Source organism: Pan troglodytes, chromosome 11 (genome assembly GCF_028858775.2).
Source record: "Pan troglodytes isolate AG18354 chromosome 11, NHGRI_mPanTro3-v2.0_pri, whole genome shotgun sequence".
NCBI classification, from domain to species: Eukaryota; Metazoa; Chordata; class Mammalia; order Primates; family Hominidae; genus Pan; species Pan troglodytes.
In genome coordinates this window covers 23,854,827-23,867,104 of record NC_072409.2, presented here as the reverse complement: position 1 = coordinate 23,867,104, position 12,278 = coordinate 23,854,827, and the positions used below count along the sequence as shown (strand labels likewise).

At 44.7% G+C, this 12,278-nt stretch overlaps 1 protein-coding gene across 1 annotated transcript; it reads left to right on the top strand.

Annotated features, from left to right (window-relative positions):
- Positions 1-1,278: 1,278 nt before the first annotated feature.
- ATP6V1G1 (ATPase H+ transporting V1 subunit G1) lies at positions 1,279-11,798 on the top strand. Its single transcript, XM_003312250.6, has 3 exons — positions 1,279-1,674; positions 6,299-6,399; positions 10,997-11,798. Exons 1-3 carry the CDS (start codon positions 1,593-1,595, stop codon positions 11,168-11,170), a joined length of 357 nt encoding a protein of 118 aa, XP_003312298.1. The 5' UTR covers positions 1,279-1,592; the 3' UTR covers positions 11,171-11,798.
- The last annotated feature ends 480 nt before the right edge of the window (positions 11,799-12,278 follow it).

The following is a 12,278-nucleotide window of genomic DNA, read 5'->3' as shown; positions in this document are numbered from 1 at the left end:
TCCTTTTCCCCTAATCATCTCCCACCGCCTCCATCCCCCACTATCCTTTCCTGGATAACTTCTTATTCTTCAGATCTTATTTTATTTTTTGAGAATTTTTATTATTTATTTTTGAGATGGAGTCTGCTCTGTCACCCAGGCTGGAGTGTAGTGACGTGATCTCGGCTCACTGCAACCTCAGCTCCTGGGTTCTGGCGATTCTTCTACCTCAGCCTCCTGAGTAGCTGGGATTACAGGCGCGCGCCACCATGGCCGGATTTTTGTATTTTTAGTAGAGACCAGGTTTCACCACATTGGTCAGGCTGGTCTCAAATTCCTGATCTCGTGATCCGCCGGCCTCAGCCTCCCAAAGTGCTGGGATTATAGGCGTGAGCCACCGCGACTGGCCTATTTTAATTTTTTAATTTTAATTTTTTTGAGACAGTCTTGCTCTGTTGCCCTGGCTGCAGTGCAGCGTCACGATCTCGGCTCACTGCAGCCTCCGCCTCCCGGGTTCAAGCGATTCTCGTGCCTCAGCCTACTGAGTAGCTGCGATTACAGGCGCGCGCCACCACGCCCGGCTAATTTTTGTATTTTTAGTAAAGATGGGGTTTCACCACATCGGCCAGGCTGGTCTCGAACTCCTCACCTGAAGTGATCCACCCGCCTCGGCCTCTCAAAGTGCTGGGATTACAGGCTCGTGAGCCACTGCGCCTGGCCTTCAGATCTTAAACACCACTTCCTTGCTACAGCATTCGGAGACACCTCCATATTCCTCTCCCCTTACTAAAGGTTCCTTCTTACGGCACCCTGCATTTTTCCTTCATGACTTTATCACAGTTTGTAATTGTCTATTTATTTTAATTAACCTGTCTGTGTCCATAAACTGTGAGCTCCGCCGGGACCTTGTTTGCCCTGCTCTCTGCTATGTCCTCAGTATCAACAGTGGACTAGGATCACGGCAGGCTTTCATCAAATATTTATGGGAAACAGTCCAGTCCATTCCTGAACTCGGGTTCAGAAAAGGATAGCGACCTGTCCAAAATCACACAGGTTAGCGGCAGACTTGATCCCGAGTCTCCTAACTGGCAACCCAAGACTCTATCCCCGGAACTGGCAAGAATCTTCCTAAACTACCCCCTGATAAAATTTTGAGTGCCAAAGAAAGTCCCAGAAAGGGAGGGAGTACAGCAGTGTGGAGAGTAGGAGGAAAGTGATTTGACTTGGCCCCTCCTCTCTTGACGTTAATGTGAGCATACTGCAAACAGACACTATACGTGGCAGGGCGGCTACGGAGTGAACCAGCGACAGGGTAGCCATTAAAAGAGGCCAGGGAGCGGACAGAGGAGTAGAGGGGAGTACTGCGCAGTAGACTGCACAGGCGCAGTCGAGGAGCTCCGCTCCTTTCTCCTCAGCCCCGCCCCGCCCCATTTCTGCCGAATCACAGAAGTTCAAGAGCGGTCAGCTGATGCTACGCTGCGCGGTCACGTGACAAGGGGGGCGAAGCGCAGGCGCAAGGAGCAAGCGCAGATTGTGGGCGGCTGTGTCAGCTGACCCAAGGGGCCTTCGAGGTGCCTTAGGCCGCTTGCCTTGCTCTCAGAATCGCTGCCGCCATGGCTAGTCAGTCTCAGGGGATTCAGCAGCTGCTGCAGGCCGAGAAGCGGGCAGCCGAGAAGGTGTCCGAGGCCCGCAAAAGTGAGTTTCAGGGTGGGGCTGCCCGGCGTGGCGCGAGTCGAAGAAAGACCGCTGGGCCGCAGGTGGTGGGTAGATTAGGCCCGAAAAACGGCGGGGTGCGGGCGTGGGTGTAGTCGCGGAAGGTTGTGTGTTTCGAAGCTTTGAGGAGCTGAGGCTCTGGAAGGCTTGCGGATCGCCTGGAAGCCACGATGTGAGATGGTAAATTGGGCGTGGAAACAATAATGGGTTACCGTCCTTGGGGCCTGGAGGCATGTGAAATGGGCTCTCCAAACGGAGCTCTTTGTTCTTCCCCTCTCCCACTTAACCGCTCTGGGATGGTCAGTCTCGGTGAAGGGAGCCAGCATCCACACAGTTGCTTGGTCTAGAAACCTGGAGTCCTGCTTGCCTCTTCTCCCTCCCTCGTTTAGTCAGTCGCCAAGGCTTGCGTATCTTTCACTTTTTCCCCCATGTCTACTACCAGCGTCTTAGTCCAGGACACCAGTTTCTCTAAAGGTACTGTAGTTGTCTAAATCGTTGGCGTGTGTGTGTGTGTTTCTGTCTAATATGTGGCAAGCGCAGTGTGTGTGTGTGTGTGTGTGTGTTTCTGTCTAATGTGTGGCAAGCGCAGTGTGTGTGTGTGTGTTTCTAATATGTGGCAAGCGCAGTGCCCAGTGCATCAGTTGTCTCCCCTAACGTGGCATTCAGTGTCGCAGTGAAGGAAGCAGGTATTGGGTCAGTTAATTAATTGCAGGAGAGATGAGGGCTGGAGTGGAGAAATGTAAGGTTGCTAAAGAATTTAACAGGTGAGTTTAATCTAGACTGGGGAGTGGAAGAACCCGTTCTGGTCCCCTCCAGTCAATCCATTCTCCTCTCTGCAATCAGTCATCCTTCTAAAATGCAAATATGTGACTTCCTGCTGGTAAGGAACAAAATAAATAAATAAGTGCAGATATGATTTCCCTACCGCCTTTGTAGTCAAACGTTTAGTGCCTGCAGAAGAAAGCTCAAATTCCTTAATGAAGTTGGGGAGGCTCTTGTGGGTCAGGCCTGGTGCTTTCCTCGAGCTATACTGAATCGTTGTGGTCCCTCAGAAGCACCATGATTTCTTTCACCTGCAGGTTTTTGCACACGCTGTTTCTTCTGACGTGAGAAGCCTTTTCCAATTCTCCTCCCCTTTGTTCTCTGACCCTTAGTCTTCCATCAGACCTCAACATTTAGGAAACACTTCTTCCCGGGAAGCCTTTCCTGACTCATGCTTGTCCCCCGGACTAGGCTTGGAGTCCCTCCCAAGTGCTGATTTCTGCCACTGCCGTGCAATAACCTGTTTGTTTATATGGCTCAGTCACTAGACTAAGCTTCTGGAGAACAGAAACTATGTCTCATTTAACTTTATGTATCCAGTTTCCCGTCTGGTGAGAAAGATGCTTCTATCCCTATTTTACAGATAGTAAAAATGAGGCTCAGAGAGAAATGATTTATCCATACCCTGGGAAGCAACATAGTTGGGACTCAGAAGCCTCTTTTTCCATGCAAGGCGAAGATACTGATCTTAGTAATTCCTTGGTGTTTCTCCTAGTATAGGAGTTATTCTATCTGACATTCAACTAGATTTCAAGCATGTCTCCTCTACTTGTGCAGTTAGGGGTTGTGTGGTACTTGGAAAGCTTTCTTTGAGGGTGTTGGGAATGAGAAGAAGCCTTTTGTTCTTGCTCCGGTGACTGGAAAGTTCTTTGTTCTTCCCAGAATATTTCCAGTCATGCCCTTGATAGAGTATTTCCAGAATGACTTCTCACAGTTTGTGTTCTGATGGCTCATCAGTAACAGAAGTTGTATCTGTCGGGAGGGATAGGAGAATAGATTGGGGAAGTGCAGGAAAAAATGCTTGGAATATGGTAAGAATAATTCTGAGTGCCCTAGCCAGGTAGGATTTATGTTTTATACCTTTATCCTGTCAAGCCTGGTGCAGGGTTTTGTATATGTCAGGTAGCTGTGAATTGGTTTTAAAAAGTATTAATTTGGCTGGGCGTGGTGGCTCACGCCTGTAATCCCAGCACTTTGGGAGGCTGAGGTGGGTGGATCACCTGAGATCAAGAGTTTTAGACCAGCCTGGGCAATATGGAGAAACTCCGTGTCTACTAAAAATACAAAAGTTAGCTGGGCGTGGTGGTGTGCGCCTGTAGTCCCAGCTACTTGGGAGGCTGAGACAGGAGAAACGCTTGAACCCAGGAGGCAGAGGTTGCAGTGAGCGGAGATCTGTCCCACAGCACTCCAGCCTTGGGGACAGAGGGAGACGCCGTCTCAAAAAAAAAAAAAACAAAAAAACCAAAGTATTAGTTTATGGCTTACATACTTCTCAGATTTTTTTTTTTTTTGAGACAGAGTCTCACTCTGTCACTCAGGCTAGAGTGCAGTGGCACCATCTTGGCTCACTGCATCCTCCACCTCCAGAGTTCGAGATTTTGTGCCTCAGGCTCCCAAGTAGCTGGGATTACAGGTGCCTACCACCATGCCCATCTCTACTAAAAATACAAAAACATATAAATTAATACATAAATAAAAAATAAATTTTTGTATTTTTAGTAGAGACAGGGTTTTACTATGTTGGCCGGGTTCTTCTCAAACTCTCGGCCTCCCAAAGTGCTGGGATTACAGATATGAGCCACTGCGCCTTGCCTGTCTCAGAATTGTTAATAGTTAGGAACAGAGAGGTATTCAGAAGAACTGCAGTTTGAAAATTTGCCTTTCTTGATTTATAATTATGGTTGATTTGCCCAGTTAAGAGTTGGGAAGAGGCAGTATATAAAATGATCCCATCCAGTTTTTTTAATGAAATCATTGAGTTGGACCTTAAATTTTTTTTTATTATTTTTTATTTTATTTTATATATTTTGTTTATTTATTTTTTTGAGATGGATTCTCGCTCTGTCGCCCCCAGGCTGGAGGGCAGTGGCGTGATCTCGGCTCACTACAACCTCTGCCTCCCAGGTTCAAGCGATTCTTCTGCCTCAGCCGCCCGAGTAGCTGGGACTACAGGTGCCTGCCACCATGCCTGGCTAGTTTTTGTGTTTTTAGTAGAGACGGGGTTTCACCATAGTGGCCAGGTTGGTCTCGAACTCCTGACCTTGTGATCCGCTCACCTTGGCCTCTCAAAGTGCTGGGATTACAGGCGTGAGCCAGCGTGCCCGGCATGGACCTTAAAATTTTAAAAAAGTTTGTGTTAATGGCATATTTCATTGGAGTGAAACAAAACACTGGCTCCCATATGTAAGGCCCAAGAAAAACAAGATTTAAGAGAAATATGATTTTCTGTTTAAATATTTTTGATTTTTAGAGGCCCCTGTCAAAATTGAATGTTGAAGATGTTTGCCAAAGGCAGTAAATGGTATTATCCTGAGTTATAAATGCAGGGAGCCATGGGAGTTGGGAGGTGATGTCTTGTGAAATCATGCGGAGCTACTGCATAATGTTCAGGCCATGCGTGTTATTTATAGATTGTTGGTTTCAAAAGTATCTTTGGCTTTGAAATACAGCCCATTATAGCTGATGGGAAGATAGCATGTGAAGGATTGGGGTACAGGTGGCCGAAGCAGACAGTAGTAGGCCAGAAATAATACTGGAGTGAATGTGGACTTGCAGAAATAGTTCTTGGAGTGCTTAGAGAGAGACCTGTTAATTGTTTCAGACTAGCGTCAGGGAATGTTGATGTCATGGGGTCATTTCATTACAGGTCCAAAGTTCTGTTCTGAATCAGGAGGTGGAAGGTTAAGTTCATTTTCACTCATTCGCATGGGCTCTAGACAGTTGGTATACAATGATGTACAGTGTTGTATAACAAAGCTTAATTTTAGATGCAGGATGTCTTTTGCTCTCAAATAAATAGGTTGATGGTCTAGAACCCCTCTTTTTTTTTTTTATTGGTGAGCAGAGACTCAAAGCAGAGATTATATGTTGGCTGTCCTTGTGGTCTGTTTTCATGTAGACTCTGACCAAACCTAGAGATTTTTTCCAGCTGTATGTTAAGCCACTCACTTCTAGAAACCAAAATACCTGTGTCTCCTCTTCTCTCAGCCACTTGTGCAGTCTTACTGTCCAGTGCTCCTCATTCAGCATTCCTTCTCAGTCACCACTGTCCTTACTTCCTTGTGACAGGGACTGCTTTTAGTTTCCAGTGTTACATTATATAGTTGGTTCATTAGTTACATTATATGTTGCTGTCCCTTGCGAGCTTATTAGCCTTCTTGCTAAGCATCTAAGTAGGGTTGCAGCTTTAATCAGCAGCATACTTAAGGGGTTTACTTCTGGAGAAGAGTTCCCTAGATGGTTAATGTTACTCATTTTATGTTGGTTCTTAATAGTTGAGATTGAGAGAATATTCTGACACATTCTACAATTTTTTTCCATCTTTTTAATGGGCTGTAGTTGTAGAAGGTATTCATTTTTGTCTTGTCACTTCCTAGTTAAGTACAGCCTATAGGAGGGAGGAACCTGTACTGTTTGTTAGCTCTGAATTCCCTCTTTCCCATGCACATCTCTTCGGACTGTGTCATAATTTATTCTTGGCTTATTGTTATAATATACCATCTTGTCTCTGCTTGCTTTTCTACTTTTAATCACTTCCTGATATAGCTCTCTCCTTTGAAAACAGGAAAGAACCGGAGGCTGAAGCAGGCCAAAGAAGAAGCTCAGGCTGAAATTGAACAGTACCGCCTGCAGAGGGAGAAAGAATTCAAGGCCAAGGAAGCTGCGGTGGGGCACCATTTGTTTTTGTTACTGCTTTAGTTTCTGATCCCCTGTCCCGCCAAGGCTTTCAGAATATCCAGCATAGCTCAGAGATCCTGGTCGAAGTTTGAAAATTTGGTAGTTGTGTGTTTTATTGGCTGCTCAGGCATCTGTCTTTTAGGATGATCAGTTTTTCCATTCATATTGATTCCTAATTTTCATTTATTCACTCATTTAACACGTATCTGTTAAGCAGTTAACATGCGCCAGGTACTGTGCTAGATGCTAGGGATCCGTTGTGACCAGGAATAGACATGGTCCCTTCCCTCATGGAGTGTAGCTTACCATCCAGTGGTCAGGGAGACTCAGTAATACAGTGCAAATCATGCAGAGCTACTACTGAAAAATGCTGTGACGGTCATAAACATAAATCAAATGGAGCCCCACTTTAGTATAGTGTATATAGTACAGACATTTACCAGTGATGTAGGCTATACTATGGTGCATACAATAATAGTAGAAAAACAGATCACAGAGAGCATAGAGGAGGCAGGGACAATTGTGGAAAGGGGAAAGGATGGATAAGGGCCTCACAGAGAAAAGAAACTTATCAGGACTCTTGGGTGCAGGTAACAAAATATAATTAAAACTGATTCTAAATGGGATGTATTGGCCTATATAATTAAAAACCCAAGAGCTTAAATAATATGCTCAGGACTTTCTCTCACCTCTGTGTTTGGCTTTGTATCATTCTCAAGTTCTACACTGTGGCCTCTAGTACTTCCAGCATACACACTTCCAGGCCCAAGTCCAGTGAGTAAAGGCACATACCTCCCTCCTTGCATTAAGTAGCAAAAATTTTGATCAATTTTTTATTTTTTCTTTTTAAGAGACAGAGTCACACTCTATCATTCAGGCTGTAGTGCAGTGGTGTGATCATAGCTCACGGTAACCTGGAGCTTCTAGGCTTAAGCGATCCTCCCCTGCCCAGCCTTCTGAGTAGCTAGGACTGTAGGCATGATCCATCATGCTCAGCTAATTTTTTTTTTGTTTTTGTAGAGATAGGGTCTTGCTGTGTTGCCTTGGCTGGTCTCGAACTCCTGGCCTCAAGTGATCCTCACATCTCAACCTCCCAAAGTGCTGGATCATCTTTGTTCTTGGCAATTACAGTGCCATTAAAATGTGGCTGGGCATAGTGACTCACACCTGTAATCCCAATACTTTGGGAGGCTGAGGTGGGAGGATTGCTTGAAGCCACAAGTTCAAAACCAGCCTGGGCAATAAACCAAGACCCTGTCTCTACAAAAAAATAAGACAAATACAAATAAAACTTAACATGTTTCTTTGATTCTTGAACTGGGGCTGATAGGTGCTGTAAGTTGTCAGACTGCTCATAAAACAATGTAGAAATACCCTTGTGTCAGGGCAGCCATCATCTTCATTTTTTTTTTTTTTTTTTTTTCTGAGACGGGGAGTTTTGCTCTTGTTGCCCAGGCTGGAGTGCAGTGGCACGATCTCGGCTCACCGCAACCTCTGCCTCCCAGGTTCCAGCGATTCTTCCACCTCAACCTCCCGAGTAGCTGAAATTACAGGCATGCGCCACCACATCCGGCTAAATTTGTATTTTTAGTAGAGATGGGGTTTCTCCTTGTTGGTCAGGCTTGTCTTGAACTCCCGACCGCAGGTGATCTGCCTGCCCCGGCCTCCCAGAGTGCTAGGATGACAGGTGTGAGCCACCGCACCCAGCGCCCCCCGCCCCCTTTTTTTTTTTTTTTCCTGTCCGAGATGTAGTCTTGCTCTGTCACCCAGGCTGGAGCGCAGTGGCGTCATCTCGGTTCACTACGACCTCCACCTCCCAGGTTCAAATGATTCTCCTGCCTCAGCCTCCCAAGTAGCTGAGACTGCAGGCGTGCGCCACCATGCCCGGCTAATTTTTGTATTTTTAGAAGAGACGGGGGTTTCACTGTGTTGGCCAGGCTGGTCTTGAACTCCTGACCTTGTGATCTGCCTACCTTGGCCTCCCAAAATGCTGGGATTACAGGCATGAGCCACCACGCCTGGCCCATCTTCATATTTTTACATTCTTTTTTCTTTTTCGTGGCACAGGCCTAGGAGGTCCCAATGACATGTGCCCTCATATTCTTACATTCTGTGCTGTAGTTGATTATAGAGATGGTACTGGTATTGCACTGTAAAGCACAAGCTCTGATTCCTTTTTTCTTTCTTTTCTTTTTTTTTTTTTTTTTGAGACAGTTTCACTCTTGTTGCCCAGGCTGGAGTGCAATGGCGCGATCTTGGCTCACTGCAACCCCCACCTCCCAGGTTCAAGTGATTCTCCTGCCTCAGCCTCCCGAGTAGCTGGGATTACAGGTGCCCACCACCACACCCGGCAGTTTTTTTTTTTTTGTCTTTTTAGTAGAGACAGGGTTTCACCATGTTGGCCAGGCTGGTCTTGAACTCCTGACCTCAGGTGATCCACCTGCCTCAGCCTCCCAAAGTGCAGGGATTAGAGGTGTGAGCTACCATGCTCAGCCAAGCTCTGAATCTTTCTAGCAGTGTTCCATTGTAACCTCTTTAGTTTTTGAGACAACTTAGCGGAGCTTGGCATATGGTTTATATTCAAGAAACAGGTAATGGGGTTCTGAACATAAAAGAATGAGTTAGCAACTGAGCTGTTAATGAAATGCCCCAGGAGATTCCTGTAATATGAACAGTTATAGTATAGTATGAAGAGCCCTAAGGGCACAGTGGCTCATGCCTGTAATGCTAGCATTTTGGGAGGCCAAGGTGGGTGGATCGTTTGAGCCCAGGAGTTCAAGACCTGCCTGGGCAACATGGTGAAACTCTGACTCTACAAAAAAAATACAGAAATTAGCCGGGCATGGTGGTGTATACGTGTAGTTCCAGCTACTTGGGAGGCTCAGGTTGGAGGATGGCTTGAGCCCAGGAGGTGGAGATTGCAGTGAGCCGAGATTGTACCACTGCACTCCAGCCTAGGCAACAGAGTGAGACTCCATCTCTTAAAAAGAGAAAATGGAGTGATAAAGTCAGGCACAGTGGTGCACACCTGTGGTCCCAGCTCTGCAGGAGGATCTCTTGAGCTTGGAGTCTGAGGCCATCCTGGGCAACATAGTGAGATCCCATCTCTTTGGGAAAAAAAAATGGAGTGATAGCCTCCTTATAGGTCGTTGTGAGGAATAGGTAATGGAGAGACTCCTTTGCAAATTAATATATTATACAAATATGAAGGGATGTTATTAGCATATATATATATGTATATATAGTGAGGCAAGAACAGGTTAGGTGAATAAAAAGGGTCAGACAAAAAAGTTACGTCTTCCAGAATGTTATAGGTTAAGTTCTAATAAAGAAGGCACAGCAGTTAACAAAAAGCTGGCTGTATTGTGAAGACCATAGAAAGTAAAAGAAAAATTCATGTCAGTGTGTGTGAAATTGCTGAGAGAAACTGAAGAGGTAAAATGTTTACGCTAAAAATTCAGGTAATAAAAAGGGGCAGGCTGAGGCAGATGGATCATGAGGTCAGGAGATCGAGACCATCCTGGCTAACATGGTGAAACCCTGTCTCTACTAAAAACACAGAAAAAAAAATTAGCCGGGCGTGGTGGCTGGCGCCTGTAGTCCCAGCTACTCAGGAGGCTGAGGCAGGAGAATGGCGTGAACCTGGGAGGCGGAGCTTGCAGTGAACGGAGATTGCGCCACTGCACTCCAGCCTGGACGACAGAGCGAGACTCCAACTCAAAAAAAAAAAAAAAAAAAGTGTGGGGGCAGCAATGAGAAATTAGTTTTCCTCTCTCTCAGACCTGCAGTCCTCCTCAGAGCCAGTCACTGTTAACAGGTTTCTTTTTTTATTCTTCTAGAATATTTATATTTGCAAGAATAGATGTGACACACTGGTGAATCCACTGTTGAACTTAAGAACTAAAACACTAACCAATAATGGTGAAACTCCTTGTATATTCCTCCTAAATTGTATCTTCCTTGTGTTTGTTATTCTTGTTTGGAGATGGGGTCTTCTTGCAGTTTTGCTCAGGTAGGGCTCCAAGTCATGATCCTCCTGCTTCAGTCTCTCGAATAGCTGAGACTACAGGCATGCACCACCACGACTGGCTTGTGTTTATTATTATTTAGGAGTTTTTAAAAACCTTGTATCTCCCCACATTTAAAACCACAGGTACAAAAACATACTAACCACATTGATACTGTTGTATATCTTGCTTTTCCCCCTCCTTAAACTGTATTTTACAGTTCACTGCAATTCCTGAATAGTTCTCTTGCACAGAAGCAAGTTGAGTTTTTAGGTTGATTCCTATCTTTGGTTAAGGCTATATAGCAGATTCTTAGAGGAGAGATGCGAATACATGTCTTTGGAATAATTTCCTAGCAGTGGAAATGCTGTGTAGTTTACTTCTGGTAGATGTGGCTCCCGTTAACTCTGAGAATACCTCACATGTGCTCCAGCCATGAGGTCATATTGCCAGCTTCTGAGTATACTGATTGGTGAGCCTGGGTTTCTCCAAAAGTCAACAAGTAGCTTACGAAATGTACCTGACCAACCAGAGCATTGTTCTGATAATCCCTCCGTGACATCACTCCCCATCTCCAGGCACTGGGATCCCGTGGCAGTTGCAGCACTGAAGTGGAGAAGGAGACCCAGGAGAAGATGACCATCCTCCAGACATACTTCCGGCAGAACAGGGATGAAGTCTTGGACAACCTCTTGGCTTTTGTCTGTGACATTCGGCCAGAAATCCATGAAAACTACCGCATAAATGGATAGAAGAGAGAAGCACCTGTTCTGTGGAGTGGCATTTTAGATGCCCTCACGAATATGAAGCTTAGCACAGCTCTAGTTACATTCTTACGAAATGGCATTAAATTATTTCCATATATTATATAATAGGTCCTTCCACTTTTTGGAGAGTAGCAAATCTAGCTTTTTTGTACAGACTTAGAAATTATCTAAAGATTTCATCTTTTTACCTCATATTTCTTAGGAATTTAATGGTTATATGTTGTCTTTTTTCCCTATGTCTTTTGGCTCAAGCAACATGTATATCAGTGTTGACTTTTTCTTTCTTAGATCTAGTTTAAAAAAAAAAAAACACATAACAATTCTTTGAAGAAAGGAAGGGATTAAATAATTTTTTTCCCTAACACTTTCTTGAAGGTCAGGGGCTTTATCTATGAAAAAGTAGTAAATAGTTCTTTGTAACCTGTGTGAAGCAGCAGCCAGCCTTAAAGTAGTCCATTCTTGCTAATGGTTAGAACAGTGAATACTAGCGGAATTGTTTGGGCTGCTTTTAGTTTCTCTTAATCAAAATTACTAGATGATAGAATTCAAGAACTTGTTACATGTATTACTTGGTGTATCGATAATCATTTAAAAGTAAAGACTCTGTCATGCATTTTTCCCCATTCTTTTTTTTTTCCCTGTCTCCGTGACAACCAGTGGTTCTTCATTTTTGATCATGCAAAATGCACTTTGACCCAGATGGTCTGCAGAACTTCACTTAGGACATTAGCACACAAATAGCACACATATCACATACCCATTTATATACATAATTAGAAAATGTTCCTGATACATGTGTCATGTGATTTCATCCAACAAATGTTTTGGAAAACAGCAAGCAACTAGTCTGTAGGTTGTCTTTTCTCTAGAGATCCTTGTCCTGGGACAGCCTGGGGCAAGTTATTAAGCATATTTCCTTCCTGGTGGGCTAGATGATGTGCATTATACCTGTAGTACCTTCATACTAGCCCTTACAAGTTAAATGTCCTGTGGCCATCTTAGCCGAAAGTCTTTGGTTGCAAAAGTACTTTCTTATAGGTAAAAACAGTTGAAAGAACATTATGGGATTTCCTTGCTTGTTCTGATACAATAC

What these genes read in the sequence shown, in the direction of transcription:
- ATP6V1G1 (XM_003312250.6), top strand. Translation starts at nt 1,593, where the DNA reads ATGGCTAGTCAGTCTCAGGGGATTCAGCAGCTGCTGCAGGCCGAGAAG. An exon ending in GGTGTCCGAGGCCCGCAAAA is followed by an intron (nt 1,675 to 6,298) that starts GTGAGTTTCAGG and finishes CTTTGAAAACAG; the next exon opens with GAAAGAACCGGAGGCTGAAG. An exon ending in TCAAGGCCAAGGAAGCTGCG is followed by an intron (nt 6,400 to 10,996) that starts GTGGGGCACCAT and finishes CCCCATCTCCAG; the next exon opens with GCACTGGGATCCCGTGGCAG.